A 23,256-nucleotide genomic window follows, 5' to 3' on the forward strand; every position below is an offset into this window, starting at 1 on the left:
CCCCCGCCGTGTCCCCGGCCCCCCCTCGTCTCCCCCCCCCCCGCCCCCCGGAGGCCCCCGGCAGCGCCGCATGGAGCAGCCGGCGGCGGGCTGAGCCCCCTGCCCGGAGGGAGGTGAGTACCGGGGGAACGACCCGCTGCCCGGGGAGGGGACGGGGGGGGGGGCGGACACACAACGGGACACCGCGGGGGGGGGGGTTGCTCGACATCCCCCCCACCGCCCCACTCCGTCCTCCGCATCCCACCCGTGTTTGGGGGATGCGGGGCCGGGAGCGCGGCGGAGCGCAGACAATGGGGGATGCGGGGGGGGGGGGGGGGGGCAAACATGATGGGTGACACCCCCCATCACGGGCCGCTTCCATGCCACCCCCCCACCCCCCCCCCCCGCTCAGCCTCCCGCTCAGCGACTGTCCCCAGGGACCCCCGGGGTGGGGCGGGGGGGGCGCATCCTCCCTGCTCCGGTGATGGAGAGAGTGAGGGACACCCCCCACCCCCACCCCCCAGCAGCATCCCCATCTCCTCCTGGGGATGGGGTGGGGGGTGCCGTTGCCTGACCCCCAAACCCGCTAGCCGGCACGTTGAGGGGGCTGCATCCCCCTCCCCGCCTCCATCCCCATCCCGTACAAAAGCTGGGGCCAGTTTGGTCCCCGAGCTGCTGGCGGGGGTTTTTTGAGAGCAGTTGGGGGCGGAAGGAGGGAAGCTGGGTCCGGGCATCAAAAGGGGCTGGCAGCGAAATATGTTTATTTATTTATTAATTTTTCTTTATTATTATTACTTGTTTAGTTAGTTTGGGTCAATAACGCGGCGATGGGTTATTTATAGCCACGGCTGTTGCATGTAGGTTTATCGAGAGCGAAAGGGGCTGTGCCATCGTGCGGAAAAAAAAATTAAAAAGTAAAAAAAAAATAAAAATATATATTTATATTGAAGGTGCAAGGGCTGGGGAAGCAGCAGGAGGAGGGGGACAGCTGCCTTCCTCCCAGGACAGAGGGGATCTGGCACCCCCACTTTCCCATGGGAGCCCATCCCGATCCTGGCGAGGTGGCGAGCGGGTGCTGGGATCTGTGGTAGCGCAGCGGAGGGATGCAGGAGGTGTGGGGAGCATCCCCCGGGGGGAGGTCCCCATCTTCCCCTCCCTCCTTGAGCATCCGCTGGATGGTGGTGATGGAGCAAAGCCTGGTGGTGGGGAGCAGCACCAGGAGAAGCCCCCCCGGCGACACCCCGGGATCCCAGGGGTGTTTGGGGTGCGCTTCGCCCTGCTGCCGCTGCCTCCCCCCCATCTTTTTGATTTTGGGTGGGTGTTCGCAAAATAACCCACTTTTCAGCTCCATCCTGGTAGCATCTACTGGCCACTGCTCCTCTCCGTGCCACGTGCTCGTCCCCAGGGATGCCCTGACACCCGCTGGGACCTGGGATGGGGATGCTGGGGCCATTTGTGTGGTAACGAGGAGGGGAAAAAAAAAGAATCACCCCGATGAGGTTTTTTTTGTAGGAAAGAGGAGGACCAGGAAAACCCCTCAGTGATGGGGTGGCCAGGAGCAGCATCTCCAGGCCTCCACCTGCTGCCCACTATCCCCCAGGCACCTTCTGCGGTCCGAATAGCAGCATCTTCTCTTTTTTTCTTTTGAAAAGAAATAAAAACGTGGAAAAAAATAAAATAAAATGGAAGAGGTGCCCCTTTTCCCCCGGCGGGGCACCCAGTTGAAGCTGGGTCGGGGGAGCAGCAGCGCAAACCCTCCCTGCGAGCACCGCCAGCTCGCTGATGCGATAAAGGAGGAACGTTTTTCTTTCGATTAGAGTAATCGTAGGTGTTAGCTTGTAATAACAGGCGATAAGATCTTTTGGAGAGGGCGAGGATGTTGCCTGTTTTCGGGGTTGGGTTTTTTTGAAGTTTAAAGAAACTCGGGTGGTTGTTGGGCGTCGGGAGATGGTTCAGTGCAGGCGAGGTGACGGATGAGCGGAGCAGGGTGGATGCGGATGGCACCCGCACACCTATTTCCAACGGGAATGAAGCTTTCCTACTGTCTACAACTAAACTTTATTTAAAATAGACTTCTCCTTAGCTGGTGCTCTTCCGTCTGGGGGTCCCAAAATCCCCCCTGGGGCTCCGGTTCCAGCCCGCCAGCAGGTTTGGCACAGCAGGATTTTGGCAGGAGGAGGAAATGCCAGTGATTAAGGAGAGGAAAGGTTTCCCCCGGCTCGTTTTCCTGATGCCTTTTGGATTCTCAAGGTGGCCAAGGTACCCGCCATCCTTGCCCTGCCGAGCTGGGCTTCCCGGAGGGAAATCCAGGAGGAGGAGGGCTGGGAAGGAGGTGATGGGGACCAGCACGTGTCCCAGCCCTTCTGGAGGTGCGGCCGAGGTTCCTCACCGGGGTGCCTGGGCAGAGCAGCTCGAAGGATGCTCGGGCAGAAGGTGGGGAGGAAAGGGGAGGCGGTTTTCAGCGGAAAAAAAAAAAAGGCTGGTGGATCCCCTGCACGCTCCAGCTGCTTCCCTGAGCCCCTCCTTTGGGATGGGGAGTTTCCAAGGGGGGCGAACCCCTCGCCTGGCAGGGCTGAAAATAGGCCAACCTAGCACTGGGCTCTGCTGAATGGGTTGGGCTTTTTAAATTTTTTAAATTCTTTTTTTCAATGAGTTTTTTTTAATGAATATGTATTTTTTTCAAGCTGACTTCTGCTGCTCCGCATCCTCCTTTCGGAAGCACTTCTGCTTTAGGAGAGAAGGGGTGACGTCGGCGTTTTCCCAGGGCTCTCCGGCTCTTTAGGCTCTGTATCCACGCCAGCGTAGCTACATCCTTCTCCCAAGCCGGCATCCCGTAGGGATACGAGCCCGGCTGGTGGAAGCGAACGCGGGCACGAGGTTGGGGTGACGGCGGGTGACGCGCTCGGCAGGAACTGCTGGCTGTCACATGAGGCCACCGCAAGGCAGTGGCGCCTTCGGGGGGACGGTTGGCAGCGGCCCCGGAGCTCAGTGCTCTCAGGGTTGGGGGTGGGGGGGGGGTGGTTTCCTCCTCTTCGGAGAGCCTCGCCTTTGAGGCAGAAATTAGGTAACAATTTTTTAAAAAAATTTAAAAAAAAATAAAAAATTGAGGCTGCTGCTTAAAAATCACCCGTGGGAGGGAGAAGAAATAGAGAAGGGGGCATCAGAGACTCTGCAAAGGGCAGTTCCTGGTGCCATTAACTGCCTCCCCCTCTAAAAACTGATAAGCAAATTTTTTGTGGTATGTTTATAACAATGCCACCATTTGACGCCGCGAACGTCCACGGCCCAGGAAGGTAAAAATGCTGGGACTGGCTGGAGCGTGTTCCTCTTGGCGGGGTTTGCTTGCTGGGACAGTTTCCTCTTTAAAAGAGGGGGGGGAAAAAAGAATAAAAAAAATACTCTTTATAAAGGCTTGGAAGCCTGAAGGCAGGCTATAAATTTTGTATCCTCTCTGTATTTATAAAATATAAATGCCGGTGACTTTTTGTGAGCTGAAAGCCCAAACAACCAGCCTTCGGGACTGGCTTTTCCAACCTCCAGATGGGCTGCGGTCCTGGGATGGAGCCTTGGGCATCCCTCCCGGGTGATGCTCCCTAGCATCCCGACCCGGCTCCGGTGGCCGAAGCTTGGCCAGGATTTTCCAGCCGGAGCCACGTTTCACTGAAACCCCCAGCCTTTCTGCTTTCTCTTCTCCTTGGGTTCTTTTAAAAGAAGAGCAGTGGGAAGCGCTGACTCAGCCCTTCAGGGATGAGCGAGTGGCTCCTTGAGCAACACCCAGGGCCGGCTCCGGTTCAGCATCCTCCACGGATGGGGAATGGGGCCGAAAATTTCCCAGCGGTGGGAAATTCCCTCCGCAGGGGCACGGGGACACTTTCTCCTCAACTAGCTCCTTCCAGACTTTAGCCGTATCCCTCTAGGGACTGATGGAGGGGTATAGTTTATCCCCTGTTTTTCCCGGACTGCCTTTCGGACTGGCGGTATCTGGACCTTTGGCTGAAGTTTTGGCTCTACACCAGGTGTAAATCCAGGATTTAACCGAAAATCAGCCGTTTTGGGGGGCTGCATCCCCAGCTGATGCTCTGCGGTCCAGCATCGTTCTGCTCTGCTTTCCCATGGGTCCTGGCCAACTCTGTGGCAGCGTCCTCAGGCTCATGGTTGCCATCGTGTTGGGTTTAGGTGCCATCTCGAGAGGTTTTTCTTCATCAGCAACCCCCGGGGCTGGCTGGAAGAAAACTGACTCAGACGCTGCGGTGATGGGTGTCGCTGGAAACCCCGGCGCTCAGCTTCGGGTCCCCAAACTCCTTCTGTGGGGTGAGAGCCTGGAACCTCAATTTCTCCTCTCTGATGACAAAAAGAAAGCCACTGGTGGCCTGTCCCCGCTCTGGGGGAAGGTGAGGGAGGTGGTGGCAGCGTGACGCCTTTTCCGGAGGGGTCTGGGCACGGCTGCGGTGGAAATGGGGCTGCGTTTGCACCCGCTCTTTTCCTCCCCGCGGTTCTGCCCCTTATCTTCTTCCTCCTCCCGTCTCTGGCCTTGCCCCTCGTTTCAGTTCCTCTTTCCCAAAATACGTTGAGCTGCTGACAGCAGGGCTGGGAGCGGTGGCTGCTGGTGGCCCCCAATCAATTCGTAAATGCCCGGGTGGGTTTTTTGGGGTGGGCGGGCGGGGATGCTCTGCCTGCATCCCGCCCATCGCGCTCTGTGCCCCCCAGCCCAGCCCAGCCCGACCCCAACGCCCCGGCCCAAGAAAGCCGGGTTTGATGCCAGGGCTGGTGACTTCATCTCTTCCCCGGGGGGTCAGAGCGGGGAGAATAAAGCCGGGTTTGTTCCCCTCCCACGCACCGGAGCAGGATGCGACCCCAGGCTGGGGTGCTGCTGAGGGGGGAGCACGGCACCCCCGGTCAGTGCATCCCTCTGGGATTTAGGAGTCGGCAGGAGCCCCTGTGTCTTGGAGTGCCGATGGGTTTTATTCTGCAGGAAGTAGATTTATTTTTGATTTCTTTTGGATCCCGGGCCTGGGAAGCTCCCAGGGCTGGATGTTTCCGCGCATGGGTCAGCAGGCGCCGTGGGAGAGTGGGGGCTCCAGCTTGTGCAGCCCCTGCTGCTGCCGGGGAAGGGACTGGGATGCTCGTCACCAGCCGCATCCCCTCGCCGCTCCTGTGCCTCAGTTTCCCCATTGGTGCCACAGGGACTGTGATCCCCCTTGCCGGCAGCCCCCGGACATGGGTGGAGGAGGCTTTGCAGGATGAGGCTGGGGGGGGATTTTGCAAGGCAGAGGCAGCCGTACGCGTGTCAGGCAGAGGGTTTGAAGCCGCTTACAGCTGGTTCCCATGGTGCAGGAGCCACCTTGGGTTGGGGAACGGGCTCCAGCTGCTCCTGGAGGTTGTCTCTGCCCCTTCCCCATCCCTGCGCGTCTCCACCCCCCCTGTACCATACTGGTTTTATCCCTTGGATGGTTGATGCAGATGCTGCGGTGGCCACGCAGCACATAAAGCCTCCGCTCCTAAGAAGCTGTATCCATGCAAATACCTTATAATAATCCAGGTGAGCAGCTCCGTGACAGTCTGGTCCCCAGCTGCCGAGGGGACCCAGAGCTCCCACTTCCACCAGGTTTGGGGACATTTCGGAAGCAGCGCCTCGGACAGGACCTGTTCCCTTCTTGGTGGCAGAAGAGATGCTCACGTGGCCCCGGGGGGCGTCCTTTGTCGGGGCGGGGGCCGCTCCCTGAGCGTCACCCTTACGCAGCCCTCCCTGCCATGCCCACTTCTCAGTCGTCTTGTCCCCCTCCAGGTCTCATGGTACCAAGTGACGTGTCCCCCCTGTGAGATTCGCAGCCCCCCAACCTCCTGAGAAGATGTCAGGGATGCAGGTAAGCACCGGGCAGGGAGGAGAGGCAGGGATGGAGCGGCATCTCCAGCCTCTCCATCTGCTTCAGAGGTGGCCCTAGGGCTGAGAAGGGACGTGGGGTCATTTGTGCCCACCCCTCCCCGTGCCCCTAAGAGAAGCCCAGGACCTGCGGTTTTGTGTGTGTCCCCACCCTGCCCCCATCCCAGCTGAAAACCACTGTCTGAGATCCTAGGGCTGCCCCAAAGTCTCCCAAACTGCTTCTGCTTGGGTTTGCATCAGGGGAAGGAGAGCCCCGCATCCCCCATGGGGCTGGTCCCCGTGGGTCGGGGGTGGTGGGGGGGAGGGCCGTGGGTGGGAGACGTGCCTAGCGGGGCTCTGATGCCGTTCCCCCTCTCTCCCCGGCCAGGCTGTTTGGCCGTCCGGTACAGAATGTATTGCCAAGTACAACTTCCACGGTACCGCCGAGCAGGACCTGCCCTTCAGCAAAGGAGACGTCCTCACCATTGTCGCTGTCACCAAGGTAAGGCCATCGCCTGCCCACGGACCGCCCCCTCCCCGGGACTGCTGCCGCCCCCTCCTCCTCCCCATGCCGGGATTTCCACGGCATGCCGGGAGCATCCCTGCATCCTGTAGCACTGCGTTAGCCATGCCGGTGGGACCCCCTTGTCCCACTGGAAGTCCCGCAGAGCCAGCAAGGGCAGGAATGGGGCCGCATGGTCGGTTAATTAATTCACGGCCTCGTTAGTTAAGGTTTCTCTGAAAGGTAAGGCTCTTGAGTGCCTCCCGGGAGGAGGAGGAGGAGGGAGGGGAGAGGCTCACGATGAGGGAGCAATGCTGGGCTCGGCGCCGGGGGCGGGGAGAAAACCAGAGAGGCCGTGGGTGGCTCCGGGATGCCCGGCGGCCTGGGAAGGAGATCACAGTGACCCCCACGGGGCCACCAGTGTCGGGTTTTGCTGGCCCCAGCACTGACCCCCCCGACCCTCTGCGGCCAGGCAGGAGGTGCCAGGATGCTTGGGGACATGCCTGGGAAAGGAGGCAGCGCTGAGAGCCCCCATGGGCGCCTTTGGTGGGATGCTGCCATCTCCAGGGACCACAGGGTCCTGGTGACATCTCCGCTGTCCCCGCAGGATCCCAACTGGTACAAGGCGAAGAACAAGGTGGGCCGGGAGGGCATCATCCCCGCTAACTACGTGCAGAAGCGGGAAGGAGTAAAAGCTGGGATCAAGCTCAGCCTCATGCCGTGAGTATCCGCTGGGGACCCGGCTGCTGCTCCTGGGGGACCCTGCCGAGGTGAATTTGGGGGGAGCTGGCTGGGTCTGGAGCATCCCCGCTGTATCGGGCCAAAGACCCCGTTGACCCCATGTCCCAAGAGAAGCGACATCCCTCTCCAGGCCCAGCGAGGTTGAAAAGCCGAAGGGGAAGGGCTTGGGCTTTCCCAGCAGCGTTGATTGGGGACCTGCTGCTGCTGGGGGAGAGCTCTGAGCACCTTTGGAGCCGGGAAGATGATGGACGGTTGGATTGCATTGGAAAATGGGTCTTTTACTCAAACTTGTGGTTGTAAAGGCTGCTGGGAGGAAGAAGGCGGGGGGGTCAGAACAGGGTCTGCGTAGGAAGGAGAGTAGATAGGCAGGCAGATGGATGGTGTTGATGTCCCTGCTGTGTCCCAGAGCCACCCGTGACCCCCAGTCTGGAGGAGCTGTGGGGAGGAAGGCCCCCAAGGGTGTGCGGAGGGGCTGAGTCCTGGGTCGGGGACCAGGAGGAGGGGAGCAGGGCGCCGTGGAAGGAGCTGTGTCGTGGGCTGGATGGAGGCAGCAAGGAGGAGCATAGGCAGGCCAGCCCAGCGCAGGCAGGGACCAAGGCTTCCTCCACGTCCCCATCGCCCTCGACCACAGCCCCCTCCATGGTCCCACGGGGGTCCGAGCCCTTGGGCCAGCGCATCCCCCGCCCCGGTCCTTGACCTGCCCTGCGTGTCCCGTTGCAGGTGGTTTCACGGGAAGATCACGCGGGAGCAGGCGGAGCGGCTGCTGTACCCACCGGAGACGGGGCTTTTCCTGGTGCGGGAGAGCACCAACTACCCCGGGGACTACACGCTGTGCGTCAGCTGCGAGGGGAAGGTGGAGCACTACCGCATCATCTACTCCTCCAGCAAGCTGAGCATCGACGAGGAGGTCTACTTCGAAAACCTCATGCAGCTGGTGGAGGTGAGGTCCCGCCTGCCCGAGGCAGCTGCCACCGCTCCCGTCCCCCTCGGCCAGCCTGGGGACCGTAGGTTCGGGGACCGTAGGTTCGGGGTCGGCAGGGGACGGAGGGGTAAGAGCGTTGCGGGGGGGCTGCAGGTCTGCAGCCCAAGAGGTGGGGTGGGACCTTCTCTGTTGGCCCCGTGGGTTGGGGCTGCTGGGGACCGACCCGGCGGGTGGGACAGGGGTAGGATGCGAAGGGGATGGAGAGACCAGGAGGAGGGACAGAGGCACCCCACCCCCCCCCGACCGGTCCCATCCACGGCCTTGTGCTGCCACCTGGTGGGATGCCAGAGCCCAGCATCGCCTTGGCAGGGACTCCCCCACCCCAGGGTGTCACCCGCGCACCACCACCTGTCCCCTGTGGCTGTGACACCCCTCGTAGCGGGTCTCCCTCTTACCTGACTCTTCCCCCCCCGCAGCATTACACCACGGACGCCGACGGGCTCTGCACCCGCCTCATCAAACCGAAGGTGATGGAGGGGACGGTGGCAGCGCAGGACGAGTTCTCTCGCAGTGAGTGGCCGTGGTCCTTTCCCGGGCTCCTGGGGGCACCCCCCAGACCCCCCCTCACTCTCTCTTTACCCCCTCCACACCCACAGGTGGCTGGGCCCTCAACATGAAGGACCTCAAGTTGCTGCAGATCATTGGCAAAGGGGAATTCGGAGGTGAGCCCCGCGTCCCCAGCGTGGCGGTGGCCCTAAGAGGGGGTGGGGGGCTCCACTGCAGCCCCCCTCAGGGTGATGGTGGGACCCCGGGAGGCCGGGATGCTTCCCTGCCCCTCCCATGCCTGTCTCTCCTGGCCTGCAGACGTGATGCTGGGGGATTACCGGGGGAACAAAGTCGCCGTGAAGTGCATTAAAAACGATGCCACAGCGCAAGCCTTTCTGGCGGAGGCGTCCGTGATGACGTGAGTGTTAGCCGGGGTGGGGGGACGATGCAACGGGGGTGAGGGGGGGTGGTCTCCGATGCCCTGTGGGGACTGCGGGAGGCCCCTCTGCTCCTCAAAACCCTGAGCCCTCCTGCGCCTGTGCAGGCAGCTCCGGCACAGCAACCTGGTGCAGCTCCTGGGGGTGATCGTGGAGGAGAAGAGCGGCCTTTACATCGTCACCGAGTACATGGCCAAGGTGAGACCCTCGCCCCAGGCACCTGCCCTCCTGTTCTGCCCCCCACATAGTCCCCCCAGGCTCCCAGGGCTGCACCCTGGCAGACCCAGCTGGGTCGTCCCAGCTTGGGTGGCATCTCCTTGGGGCCACCGTGGTGTTTGGAGGTAGCAGTGCCATTGCACGTCTCATCACTGGCTCCAAGGGAGGGGCATTGTCCCCGGATCCTGCCCTACAAGGCGGGGGACATCACCCCTGGGGCCTGCCCCACATGGGATGGGGTGGTGGGTGGGACGCTGACCCTGATGGCACCATCTCCATCCCTCCAGGGCAGCCTAGTAGACTACCTACGGTCACGCGGGCGGTCGGTCCTCGGTGCAGACTGCCTGCTGAAGTTCTCCTTGTAAGTATGGGGGCAAGTCACCGAGGGTTGGCCATGCTCACAAGCCTGACCTGCATCCATCAATGTTTTGGGGCCACCTCGCTAACCTTGTGACCCCCACCCCAACCAGAGATGTCTGTGAAGCCATGGAGTACCTGGAAGCCAACAACTTTGTCCACCGGGACCTGGCGGCGAGGAACGTCCTGGTCTCGGAGGACAACATCGCCAAGGTCAGCGATTTCGGGCTGACCAAGGAAGCCTCCTCCACGCAGGACACGGGGAAGTTGCCAGTGAAGTGGACGGCGCCAGAAGCACTTAGAGAAAAGGTGGGTGAGCGGAGGGAGGGGGGGGTCCCCAGGCTGCGAGGATGTGGTGGAGGCTGGAGGAAGGGGACACGTTTTCCCCAAATTTTCCACCTAGAGATGGTGCTTGAGCCCCAGTTCCCACTGTCTGACCCCCAAAACCAGCTGCCCTGAGGGTGGTGAAGATCTGCTCACCCCCATCCCTGCCTGAGCTCGCTCACGGAGCATCTCTCCCCGCTTCCAGAAATTCTCCACCAAGTCGGACGTGTGGAGCTTCGGGATCCTCCTCTGGGAAATCTACTCCTTCGGGCGAGTGCCTTATCCGAGAATCGTAAGTGAGGACCACCTACCTTCCCTCCAAGCTGGGTTTTTGGCGGGGCTGGGGGGGCTCAGCCCCTGTCTGGGGGGGTTGAACTCCCCCTCTCTGCATCCTGAAACCCATCCCCTGTGTCCCCCCATCCCCAGCCCCTGAAGGACGTGGTACCCCGCGTGGAGAAGGGCTATAAGATGGATGCTCCTGATGGTTGCCCCACTGTTGTCTACGAGGTGATGAAGAAGTGCTGGACCTTGGACCCCGGCCACCGGCCGTCTTTCCACCAGCTCCGCGAACAGCTAGTGCATATCAAAGAGAAGGAGCTCTACCTGTGAGGCCGGGGTGGGGGAGGAGCTGGGGGGGGCTCACCCACCCCGGCAGCCGAAGGGGACCCACGCTGGGGTTTGGGGGGACGCCGGGGTGTGGGCATCCCCCCTGCCCGGCCCTGGCATCAGGAGCAGCCGGGAAGGAGCCCTGGGGGTGCTGGCCCCCACCCCCTGCCACCTCCAATTCTCCCGGTCGCTTCCAAACTTCCAAATGAGGGGGTTTTTTTTTGGTTTGGTTTGGGTTTTTTTAAGGTTTTGGGGGTTTTTTTGGTCTCCCAGGCTCTTTTTTTTATTATTTTTTGGGGTGGTTTTTTTTTCCTCAGTTTTGGGGGGGTTTTGTTGTTTGTTTGTTGTTTTTTTTTTTGGTTGTTTTTTATTATTTCAAGCAGGGCCCAGGTGAGCACTGGGCATTTTACTAAAGTACGAATCTTATTTTTTAATGTAATTAAAAGAAGAAAAAAAAAAAAGGAAAAAAAAAAGAGAGAGAAGAAGGTTAATAAAAGAAGAATAATAATAAAATAAACAAGCCAATGAAACGGACATATGAAAAGGAAACCCCAGCGACAGAAGTGATGGTTAAAGGGGAGACGCTGGACTCGCTGCCCAGTCGGGAGAGCACGGCCGCGTCCCCGCGAGACGCTTTTTTTTTTGGGTTGTTTTGCTTTAAATTCGTTGCAATGTTTGCATGCTGTCTCCAGAGGCCTTTTTTTCCAGTCCTGTCCAGTGCTTTATTCTCATGTAATGCTACCGACTGTGAGATTAAAACTGTAATAAAAAAAAAAAAAAAAAAAAAAAAACCATTCCATACGGACACGGCACATCCCGCCTCACTGCCCCTCTGTCTCCGGCTCTGCTCCCGTGGGATGCAGCCGTGGCGGGGTGGGGTGGGGGGGTGGGACACGGTGCCCTGGGGATCCTGGGATGCTCTGGCAGGGGACGAGGTGGGGACAGTCCCCACTATCCCTGGCCCATGTCCCCACCAAGCTGGGATGAGAAGCCTGGGCATCGCTTGGCTCCATCCCTGCCATGAGAACTGGCGAGGTTGTGACAGCGATGACGCTGCCAAGTGATGCCAAAGCTCCCCTTTAAGGTGGGCTTTATCTTCCACCCTTGGAGCTGCTTGGACCAGGCAGGGGAAGATCTGGGGATCCATCTGGGGGCTGATCCCTGGACCTGGTGGACCTCGTTCCCTGCCCTGCTTGTCCCAGCTGAGGGGCAAAAGACACCCAAAGCAGGTGTCCCCACGGCGTCCCTGCTCTCTTGAAGGCTGTCGGGCGGAGGTGGTGTCTGGCACACGGGGCTCAGCACGTTTAAAATAGTTCCCTGCATCCAAGGGAGAATTATTCAGCGTTAAACGATGTGCGGGGCTCACGATGTGTGCTCCCAATCCCCTTCCCCTGAGAACCCCCCCACGATGCCGGAGGAGGGTGATGCGGCTTCATCCACCATAGGGTTTCGTTTCCCCCGGACTAACCCCACCTCCTCTTGTCCGCATCCTCCCCCCCACCCCCGGGCCCAGTGCTCCTGCAGCCATATAAGCAGCTTTACTTTTCAGGCTTACGAAGATTAAAGTAGTTTACAGGCAAAGCCTGCAAGAAACGTGGCTTTTGAAACGGTGAGAAATACCCGGCATCTTCATGTGATGGTTGACATCAGCGAGCGGGGGTTGCGGGGTTGGGGGGGAATGTTTGGTCCGGCCCCTCCTCGTGTCCCCTCTGGTCCCCCTTGCCCCGGGGTACTGCTGGTCGATGGAGCTCTGCCAGCCATTGAAAAAAGGGGAGAAAACCTGACACAAAACTCCTTCAGACCTTCGGGTTTTTTCTCCAAATGGCACCATGCTGGTGATCGCTGGGGCTGTGCCTGGTCCCATGGGCAGGAGAGGAGGGTTTTGGCGGGGGCGGTTCAGGGCTGTACCAACATCCTCAGCATCCTCCGGGTGTGTTTGGAGGATGTCAAGAGAGGTCATCTGTGAGAAATCCACGGGGAACAGTTTTCCCTGCGCCCCATGGAAGGGCTCTACCCGTTCCTCGCTGGGAAAAGGTGACCTTCACCCTGCCAAGCCCCTCCTGCCGCCGGTGGCCGTGTCTCAGTTTCCCTCAAAGAGGGCTGTTTGCTCCTGTCTCCGTGGCCCCCACTTTGGGCTGCTGCCCAGCGATGCATAGCCGAGGACAGCCCGTATGCCACTGGGTGATGCCTCCCCAGGGATTTTGGGGCTGTTTCCATCAGCTGCGAACGCGCGGGCAGCCTGTGCAGCAGCGTGGGCAGAGGGGACGGGCTGCCGGCTCCTCTATGGCACCCAGGGGCTACTGTGGCTCTCGGGTGCTGGCTGCACAACACGTCCCCCCTCTTCCTCCTCCTCCTCCTCCCGTGGGCGACAAGGAGACGGGCACTGGGCCCAGTCGTGTCAGCTCCCATCCTGCCTCAAGTTCGCAGTGTGACTCATCAGCGGCAGCAGGCAGGGAGCGATTTCTGCTGCCGCCCAACGCCAAGGGTGCCCGTACCCTGGCACAAAGGGACCTTGCCTCTGCATTTGCCACATGGCGTGCCAGGAGGACAGAGACAGGGAGTTTAAAAAGCTCCTGAAAACTCAGCCTCCGGGTTCTGGCAGCCCTCCTGCCTCTCCCCACGGCACCGCTGGTCGGGGTGCCAGCTTGGAGCGGAGCTCAGCATCGCCGGCTGGGCTGGGGTGCCTGCTGGAAGGCACCAGCTGGGCTCGGGGACCGGCGCCGACACCGCAGGAGGTGAAAGGACAATTTCTGAAGCCACGCGTGCTTTGCTTTTCCTTCCCCAGCCATTCACCTTGCAGGCCCCTCCACCTACCCCATTCCCCGAACAGGCTCACTGGGCTCACCCCAGGGCATCGAGTCCAGCGCTGGCCCTGGCTCCCTCCGCTCCCTGCAGGTACCCTCTCCCTTCTCCAGCGGGGCTCCTGCCTTTGGCTTCGGCTCTTCCCCATGTCCCAGCTCCTGCCTGCCTTCTCCTCCTTCCCCCGACAGCCTTCCTCTTCTAAACAAATAAAAACTCAGACTCGCTGCAAAGGGAACCAGAGCCCCCCCCCCCAGCTGTTCCCAGCACAATTCCAGCTGCGGCAAGCGCTTATCGCTTTCCCATTTCCCAAGGTTTGCAAAGTATCCATCCCTGGAGGATGGGGGGGATGGGGGGGGGGTGTTCAATGGGCCCCCTTCCTGCTGCTTCATTCCCTCCGCGCTGCTTGGGGCAAATTACTGGCTCTAATTATGACCCAACGAGGTTCCTTCTGCTCCGGCCATTGATGCGCAGGGGCTTGCGAAGCCCTGGCAGCCCTGGCCAGCATCTGTGCAGCGCCTGCACCTCCTCCCCCTCCACCGCCGACTTTATCACCAGGACTATTTTTAGCGCGATGTACAAAGCCATCCCCATCACCGGGCGGTGCGGTTCACCTCTCCAGCCTCCCACTCTCTGCCCCCCCCCGCCTTTTTTTTTTTTTTTTTTTTTTTTTTTTGTGTCTTTTCCTTCTGAGCACTCCAGGAAACGAAGGCAAGGCTGGAAAGATCCCCCGTGGGAGAACTCGGCGTGTGTGTGTGTGTTTGTGCGGCTGCGTGTGCGTTCCGGCTGGCGTGTGCCTTTGCTCCGGGCGTGCTCTCCAACCGCCGGCAGCGGAGCAGCACATGGTCTCCCCATGTGCCTGTTTACATGCTCTGTGTGTCTGTCCGTCCGTATTTGTGTCACTGCTCGGATGCGGGCTCCCTTATGGGAGCCCCCCCACCACCCCCACCACCCCCCACCACCCCAATCACCTCCCTCTTCTTCCTCACCCCCAGCAGCATCTCTCCTCCCAGCATGGGTGCCGGCCATCCCGACCTGCTCCGCTGGCTGGTTACCCTCCTCTACTGATAGTGCACCCACGGCACCCCCAAATCCCCGTATCCCATGGGGCAGAGGCTGTATCCCCCCCTGCACACCCCTCGGGCAGGACCATTCCCATCCCACCCATCCCAACCCCCAAAATCCTCGGCTGGACACCGTGCTAAGACAAAGGAGTTCAGAGGGAAGTGAGGGGACGTAGCAGCATCCCCACCCCCGGCTCCCATTCCCAGGTACCTCTGGGGGTCTCCCCCCCAGGGGGCCACCCCAGGGCCAGGAGGGGGCCGGCCGGCCAGAAGTGCCAGGTTTATCAGGGTACCTGGCTGTCACATCTTCTGCCACCTAGAAAGAAAGAAATGGGGAGGGCCCTATCCTTTCCACGGACTCCACTAAACTTCCCTGGGCAGCACAGGCTGCGAAGGTCTTCAGGTTTTGGGGGTCAGAAGAGGATAATTTGCGGAGCGCATACACGGGTGCGCGTACGTCGATGCGTGTGTGCAGCCCTGACAGTGGTTTAAGGGAGAAATTAATTTGCAGCTCGGCCTGTGCTGCCCTAAGCGGAGGCAGCAACATCCCCACTGAGGGACAGACGCTCTGGAGGCACCACGGATGCGCGAGAGCGTGGGGTGCAATGAAACGCAAGTTCTTAAAAAAATAAAAATAAAAATGAAAATTCATCACATGACACGACATGTGACGTATGGCACATATGATATATAGCTCTCCCTCAGTACAATTAAAGCTCAGTATCAAATAAGAACAGTAACAGCCCCTCCCTTTGGGATTTCTTTGTCCTTAGACGATGACACCAGATTTGGGGAACGTAAAGGCTCAGTTCCGTAGGAGTGGGAAGGCTTTACATTGAAATGGCCTCCCTAGGTCACGACAAGGTAGCTTTGCTTTCATTTCCATCCAAAGCTGACTGCTGCCTCGCGTTTCGTCCTCCTCGGCCAAGGCAAACTCCCGACACTTTTAACTTTACTTGACGTTCAGGTGACATGAAAAGAAGTAATTTTATTTGGTAACGTACAAGGCCCTTACCCTAAAATTTCTTCCTTCCCGATGTTAATGACGCAGCGGCACTTCTTAGCCCGGTGAGTGCGGGGCAGAAGAGAACACCAGCCCTTTGAAGGGGCGTTACGCTCAAGGTGATTGTACATTTTCTCTTTAACTTCGGCAGCTGAAGCTTGCGGTGGTCCATAACAGCGCCGGGACCCTCCGGCCAGGCTGTCACTCCCCCCCCTCAAGGTCCCTCCGCTTTTTCCCCCTCCCCAAACCTCAGCACTTCAGTGCCTCAGATGTTTTCTTAATAACTTCTTAATACCCGTCACGGAGAAATAGTCACCTTCTTACAGCCGAGCAGTTTACACGGAGAAGCGGATCGCACCGGTAAGGGTGCAACAACATACTCTAATCAGCTGCTCTATGGAAAAAAAAAAAAAAAAAGATGTTTCAGCAGAGATTAATTAGTATTGAGGTTTAATCAGTGGCTCCTCTGTTGCTTTTTTGCTGGTGGAGACCTCAAAGGACGGGGGCAGATGTCCCCCACTGTCCCCAAGGCGAGAGCCACCCTGCCCTGGGGATGCTCAGCTCCTGGGCCTGTTCCAGATGCTGTCATCGCGGGATGGATGTCACTGTGCCTTGTCCCCGTTTCCTGGCTGCGCGGCAGTGGTGGGCACAGCAGGGCATTCCCTGTCCCCATCCCGTGGGAGCATCCCCTGTCCGCAGGTGGGAAGAGCAGAGGTGACTCCGCTCCTGCGTGCCCAAGGTCTGGGCTGAGCACAGATGTCCCTGTCTTTGCGGTGCCTGTCCCCATCACGAGATGTGACAATCAGCCACCAAGTGCAAGCGTGACTTCTCCCCGCGGAGAGGCCGCCTTCTTTATTTAGAAATGCCTTCTCATGTCCTCCCCCGTCGCGACTCCAGCACACACACGCGCCTCTTTCCAGGATTAACTCACCTACTCAGGGTCTTCAAAGGTTTAGACCTTTGTGTTCCCCTGGATTTCAGGCTGACGAGGACGAGACCGCTGCTTTTTGGTGGCCTTATCGCTATTGCATTGCGAGGCAAGGTCACAGACCCTTCCCCTCCCCTGTACAACCTACAGGATAACTCCAAGGACCAGCCACTCCAGGAAATCCTTGCCATTTCTGGTGCCCTCCAGGGTTTTCTGGAGCATCCTATGAAACCCTGCTTGAAGGGAGAGCTTCCAGATCTGGCTTTGGAGCCAGTTCTCCCATTACCTGGAAAGAAGAGCCGAAATGATCCCTCTCACCATGGCAGAGGAAAAAGAACTGCTTGCCTCCTATTCAAATCAGGTGTCAATGCTGAGAGAGGATCCTCTTAACTTCCACCGGCTTGTCTGAGGCTGGCTGCTACCGGGGGACATTTCATCTCCCTCCCGTTTAATCCACGGAGATGTGTGATATAGCATAAGCTAATATAATAGGTCATGCAAGGATTTACATCTCGTTACTGCAGGTTAGAGTCCTGGGAGGAAGGATGAGTCATTCTTACTCGAATACATTTCAGGGATAAGGAAGAGTTCAGCCGCCCAAAGAGAAGCAAATGGAAATCAACCACCTTGAAGCACCGTCACCAGCCCTCCCCGCACCCTCTGATTGCCCTCTCTCGTCCACCTCCAGGTGGGACACATCTTGGAGAGGACGTGGGCCAAAGAGCCAAAGGGGTGGGAGAGCGGCCAGCTGGAGGTCCTTCCCTTTGCCTTTCGCTCCGTCCCTGCAAAACCAGTTGCTCAACCACCCCGGGCTGCCGAGAACAAGCTCATGGTCCCCCTCCATGGGGCACGTCCTGGTGAGTGAGTGTCCCTGCCACCAGCGCCTGAGTCCCGGCCGCTGCTGGTAATCGTGTGCTCCCTTTCACCTAGCCACTTTGGCCGAGCATTTCGGCTCATCAAGAGCTGTTTCCTCTTAGTTTCTCAGACAGGGAGGCTACATGGTGGCTGACCCATCTAACCCAGCTGGAAAAAATCGGTCCTGACTTCAAGTCTCTTACTGTTAGCGAATGCTTAAGACAGAAATTCGGACTGACCAAAGCTCCCGGGACCAGCCACATCGAAAGTCTCCTCTGAACCAACCCAAGGCTCAAACCTGCCCGGCATCCAAGGGCAAAGCAGCTCTGGGATACAAGCAGGGATGCTTTTCCTCCTCTCTGCCTCTCTTTTCATCCAGTCCTTCTCTGACCGACAGCCGGAATGTGGCCATGCTGACGGCGAAGGGAGGTCTGCAGAGCTCCTGGGGCTCTCAGCCTGTTTCAAAGCTGTCTGTGAAAGCTCACTGGGGGTTAAAATTCCTTTTCCGTGGGCTGCCCATGGGAAAACACTGAGGGAATCTGCAGGTCGGTGTGAAAAGCGAAAATCGTTGCTTCAAACAGTTGGTGGGATTCATGAACGGCCAGCTCAGAGTTGGCTCAAGGGCGGGCAGCAGCCAGAGGGGCGCCTGGGTGGTGGGGAGATGCTGTGGGTGACGCTGAGCTGTGCCAAACGGTGCCTGGGGTGGGTGTCCCTCAACCCAATGGCTCCGGGGAAAGGCAATTTGCACCTTCAGATGAACCCAGGGGGAACGGCTGGCATCATGCAGGGGACTCTGATCCACCGGGATTCAGCCATAGCCCTGGAGAGCCTCCATGGGGACAAATCCCCTTTGTCGCTTCCAAAAGCAGGCTCTGTTCCCTAACAGCAGTGGTCACCAACCAGATTATTATCCAAGAAAAATACATGATTTTTAAAAATTTTCCTTTTGAGACAATTTTTTTTTTTTCCTGGTGTTACCTTGGCCAAGGGGGGGAGGGAGAAGATGGGCCAATTCCCCCTCCCGCTTTCACTTTACTTTATGGCTTCACAGCTGTTCCATCATTTTAATCTGTGGAGATTGTCTTTAAATTTCGGAAATGAAATGATTTCCCCCAAGCTGGGATTGGGGTTTGGATCCGTGCTCGTTTTTCGTGAGCGGAGAAGAAGAAAGGGAGAAATGCCTGTTAAAGCCAGGCTGGCCATCTGGAAGGGAGGTGCGTTTCTGATGCCATTAATTGCTCACTCCCCAAGGCCCGCGATACGGCTGCAGCCAGAGGAAATAGCAGGAGTGGGAGTGGGAGCGGGGGTAGGATGGGAGCCAGGAGAGCTGGAAGGCACAAGGGATTTACGCAACGAAATTGATGCCTGCTCCGGCCTCAGCCTCCTCATTTAGGTGACCCCACGGTGTGGGTCCCGGGGCTGGCTCTGCTACATCAGCAAGGCAGCGCTGGTGGGGAATGATTAGCATCAATTAATAGGATTAATAGGAAAGAGAGGAACAAGCTTTTGGGTGCGCCAGCCCTTAGATCGATGAGCAAACAACAGTTGCGATACGTCTGTGGTACATATGGCTTTTACAGAGTGTTAAATCCCAGCTTTTCCTCCATCCAGACCCAAAGGATGGGGAAGAGTGGGGAAAAGATGATGTTTCCGCCGGTTTAACGCTCCTCGGTGGGCTAAACCAGCCAAGCGCCATCGCTAGCTGTCCCCAAACAAGAGGAGATGAGGACAGGGTGTCCGGGGGTGGGGGGGGGTGGGGGGTGTCAGACAGCCCCCGCCGTGGCTTCATCCACCCCCAGTGCCCCGGGGCCCGTAGTGTTGGGGGGTAGCTGCCGCCAGGACCAGCCGCCTGCGGGGCTGGGGGCTCCGGAGGATGAAGTTTAGCCCGTGGGGGACGGAGGGGGAGGATCGGGGCACCCTCCGTGGCTCCGGAGCGGATTGGGACGGCGGCGGCTCCGCCTCTCGGCCGGGCAGCGGGGGGCGGCGGGGGGCGGCTGGAGGCGGTGCCACCGCCCGCCGCGCACACACCGGAGCCGTCCGAGCCCCGGTGCTGCAGCACCGGCCGCCCCGCTCCCCTCCGCGCCCCACCCCACCCCCGGGCTCCCCTCTGCCTCCCCCCGGCTCCCCGCTCAGCCCGGCACCGCCATGGGCGGTGGGGCGGCGCGGCCCCGCTGAGCCCCGGCAACCCGGACGCACCGGCATCCCGGGAACTCGGTATTCCACGGCATCCCGGCTCCTCCGTAAACCAGTGTTCCGGCATCCCGGCAATTCGGCTCCGCAGCATCCCGGCTCCTCCGTAACCCAGTGCTCCAGCGTCCTGGGAACTGAGCTCCACGGCATCCCAGCTTCTCCGTAACCTGGTACTCCGGCATCCCGGGAACTCGGCTCTGTTGCATCCCAGCATCCCGGGAACTTTGTATTCCGACGCCTCGGGAACTCAATTCCATAGCATCCCTGCCCCTGGGAACTTGGCTCTGCTGATCCCAGCTCCTCCGATAATCCCGTACTCTAGCTCCCTGGAAACTCATACCCGCAGCATCCCGGCTTCCCTGTAACTCCCTACTCCTGGCACCCTAGCGCCAAGTGCACCTCGGCTCCCCGGCACTCTGGCTTACTCTTAAGCCAGTTCCCCGGGCTCCCCTGTAACTCAGAGCGCCCCCCTTCCCCGCTCCCCTGTACCCCAGGACCTTCTCTCCCCATTAACCCCAGTCCTCCCAGCACCCCAGCCCCACCGTAACTCCGCTCCCTGACACCCGCGCTCCCCCGGGACCGCGACCATGGCGTTCATGGTGAAGAGCATGGTGGGGGGACAGCTGAAGAACCTGACGGGCGGCTTGGGCGGCGAGGAGAAGAGCGAGGGCGAGAAGTCTCCGGCCGAGGCGCAGGGCATGACCCGTGAGGAGTACGAGGAATATCAACGGCAGCTGGTGGAGGAGAAGTGAGTGTGACCAACACCGGGTACTGAGGCGCGTTGGACCCACAGGGTCCCGGTGAGGGACCGGGTGCTCCCTCTCCAGCCCCTCGTCCTGCGAATGGGAGGGCTGGGGGGAGATAGCTCTGGGGGCGGCAGGGCCAGGAGGGAGTTTAATGAACCCCCCTAATCCCTTAATCCGCTTCCTCGCCCAGGAGATGGGATTGTTTTCTCCTTTCAGGCTGCGCTATGGGGGGAGGAAATTGGGGGGGGACCCGGGAGCTTGCAGAGGAGAAGGGGGTGCCTGCGTTGGGGGGGGGGGGGTCAGAGATGCTCAGACCCAGGGTCTGGGGGCATCAGCAGCTGGTAACTGCCCTCTGTGATTCACAGGATGGAAAGAGATGCCCAGTTTGCCCAGCGCAAGGCGGAGAGAGCCACATTCAGGTCCCACTTCCGAGACAAGTACAGGCTCCCCAAGGTACGGCCGTGCCGGGCATGGAGCCGGGGTGGGGCACACAGGGAGCCAAGCCCCGCACAGCCCAGACAAGCCCCCTGCTCTGCAGGGAGGGGAAGGGGAAACCAGAGCCCCTTGCTCGGGTGGGTTTTTTGCTCTATGAAGCCCGTGTGTAAATCAGTTCCCTTAAAAAAGCATCCTTCCACCCAAACCTTGGCCCCTTCCCGTCGCCCCTGAGCACTGCGAGCTGTCAGCCCCGAACAGTGGGACCCCCAAACACGCATCCTCTGCCTTGCTGCATCCCCCCTTTCCTCTCTTTTTGATCCCTAAATCCAGCTGGAGGAGGGAAAGCCGCCTTCACCCTGAAATCCCAGCCCCGTAGCCGGGTGTGGAGCCAGAATTACACCTTCCCGGATGGATTAGCCAGCCCCTCTCCCCGGATTATTTGGCAAACGTTTCCTAGCTAAACTCCTCTTTCGGAATTTCCTCCTGATGAGTGATTCACTAGAAACAATTTAATCAAGGAGAATTCAGCCATTCTTGGAATTGCCACAAGCCCTTCTCCCCCCAAACCCACCCCCCCCCCCCCCCTTTATTCAGGAAGAGTGGTTCAGTGGTGAATGCTCTAAATTGGAGCCGGGCTAATTTTAGTTCGGAAAGGTCGGCTAAGCCAAGTGATATTGTTCAGATTGTTTGACGTTGTGTTCAACCAGCCTGGACATACACCCCACAGCTTCCCACACCCCTTTGATTGCCGGGGAAATAAACAGCTGGAGAATTTATTCTCTCCCACCCCCCCCAACTCCCCGCCAAGCCAAAAGCGAGAAAAGGCAGAAAAAAGAAGAGATGGAGGTTTTTTTGGTTTGTTTTTTTTTTTTGCTCCAGGGGAATTGTTCAGATCTGCCCCCTGCCACCCCCCCACCCCGATCCTTTCGCTGTTTTCTCATGCTTGAGATGTCCCTTCTAATCTTTCGACAAGTTTCTTCTGCTCATTACTGATCCCGCTTGGCAGCCGGGCTGCCTTTCGCGGAGCCTCCCCGTGGCTCTCCAGCGCAGAGCTGACCCCGATCTCCGGTGGGTGCAGTCGTTAAGCATACGGGTAGCTTAATTGGGTGCCGAAACCTCCCCAGCCACTCCGATGTGAGCTGAAAGCCAATTTATACCCGTGCTGGCACGCTCGGGTTGTCACCTCAGCTCTCGCTGCGTCCCTTGGCGTGTGCCTGGGCTCTGCTGAGCCGTGTCCCCTCCGGGTCGGCAGTGACGGAGCTCATGGGCACCATCCTACCCACAGCAGGAGGATGGCTGTGAGCCCCAGGGACCAGCCCCCATGGGGAGACAGCCCAAAGCCCATGCAGATACGGCTGTGGATCATAGAATCACAGAACCATAGGGTGGGAAGGGACCTCTGGAGACCATCCAGTCCAACCCCCTGCCAGAGCAGGGTCACCCAGAGCAGGTGGCACAGGAACGGGTCCAGGTGGGTTTGGAATGTCTCCAGAGATGGAGACTCCACTGCCTCTCTGGGCAGCCTGTGAACCCCACATGTCGTCGTCCCCCCTGCCAAAAATTTCCCACCCGTCCCCCACCACCTGACCTTCTCCCGGCCCCTTTCAGAACGAAACGGACGACAACCAGATCCAGCTGGTGGGAGGCGACGTGGAGCTGCCCAAAGAGCTGGCCAAGATGATAGAGCAGGACAACGAGGAAGAGGAGGAGAAGAACTCGGTGATCGGCCAGCTCAGCAACATCCAGAACCTGGACCTTGATTCCTTGAAAGACAAAGCTTCAGCCACGCTAGAGGACCTGAAGCAATCGGCTGAGAAATGCGCCGTGATGTGACCTGGCTGGACCCTCCCCCCCCCAACCCCCGTCAAAGTGACGGTGGGGGCAGAAGGGAGGGGACGCAGCGAAGGGTCTTGTCGGTGGCTGTTGCCTGCAGCGGGGACCCCCGCTGGTGTTGTCACCCTTGCCTTGATGTGAGTCGGGTCCTTCTGAGCCGTGTTGAAGCCCCGAGTCCCTGACCCAGCTGTCCCCGGTGTGTGGTTTTTCGTTTCCTTCTCCGCTCTTGAGGCCAGAGCAAAAAGCCAGCATGTCCCCCCCCGCCACCCCCCGTGCACCGACGCCTCCTCCTGTGCCCGTGGCAGTGGGTGTCTTTAGCGAGAGCTGGGGGGCAGGTGAGTTTGGAGGGAAGGAAAGCCCCGAGTGACCTTGGCGTGTTATTGAAGCACATCGGCAGAAGGCCAAGGCTCTTCCAGCGGAGCGGCGGCTGTACGCCCCGTCTCTGCCTACACGTTTCCACCGAGCCTCCTAGAAATGACGGGGGAGGCTCCAATTCGCTTTGCAAGGACGAGGCGCAACGAGAAATGCCCCCCCCCCTTGCCTCCCCCATCCCCATCACGTGAGAAATAACATCCCACCCGTGCAAGAAACACCGGCCGCTTTGCCCTTGAGGGCCCCTCTCCGAGGAAGTGGCCAGGAAAGGACCTGCTATATGATCCCATCCAGCTCGGGACCAGAGGGATAAAGCCCGAATTAATGCCAGGGAGGAATAACACCCCCCCCCGCTTCCCATTGCTCATCCCAACTCACCGCAGCCCTTTTCCCCGAGCAGCGGTGGCACGCTCTCCGTCTCCCAGGGTGAGATCCACTCGTGTCCGCGTCCCTTCCAGGAGAAAAACAAAGTGAGAAGGGAAAAAAAACATCCTCCGCTGTCGTGCTGTAGCTCGTGAGCTGTGTGGCGTGTCTCCCCACC

General features: G+C 59.4%; 2 protein-coding genes across 2 annotated transcripts; both read left to right on the plus strand.

The window, feature by feature from the left end:
- Window positions 1-34: 34 nt before the first annotated feature.
- CSK (C-terminal Src kinase) lies at window positions 35-11,281 on the plus strand. The gene is made up of 13 exons (XM_054215300.1): window positions 35-113; window positions 5,765-5,843; window positions 6,228-6,341; window positions 6,949-7,061; window positions 7,803-8,022; window positions 8,481-8,574; window positions 8,661-8,726; window positions 8,869-8,968; window positions 9,095-9,185; window positions 9,491-9,564; window positions 9,674-9,869; window positions 10,090-10,176; window positions 10,311-11,281. Exons 2-13 carry the CDS (start codon window positions 5,829-5,831, stop codon window positions 10,491-10,493), a joined length of 1,353 nt encoding a protein of 450 aa, XP_054071275.1. The 5' UTR covers window positions 35-113; window positions 5,765-5,828; the 3' UTR covers window positions 10,494-11,281.
- Window positions 11,282-19,348: 8,067 nt separating this feature from the next.
- CPLX3 (complexin 3) lies at window positions 19,349-23,216 on the plus strand. The gene is made up of 3 exons (XM_054215004.1): window positions 19,349-20,077; window positions 20,441-20,528; window positions 22,119-23,216. The coding sequence occupies exons 1-3, from the start codon at window positions 19,917-19,919 to the stop codon at window positions 22,341-22,343; spliced, it is 474 nt and encodes a 157-aa protein (XP_054070979.1). The 5' UTR covers window positions 19,349-19,916; the 3' UTR covers window positions 22,344-23,216.
- Window positions 23,217-23,256: the final 40 nt, after the last annotated feature.

Source organism: Rissa tridactyla, chromosome 9 (assembly GCF_028500815.1).
Source record: "Rissa tridactyla isolate bRisTri1 chromosome 9, bRisTri1.patW.cur.20221130, whole genome shotgun sequence".
Classification (NCBI taxonomy): domain Eukaryota; kingdom Metazoa; phylum Chordata; class Aves; order Charadriiformes; family Laridae; genus Rissa; species Rissa tridactyla.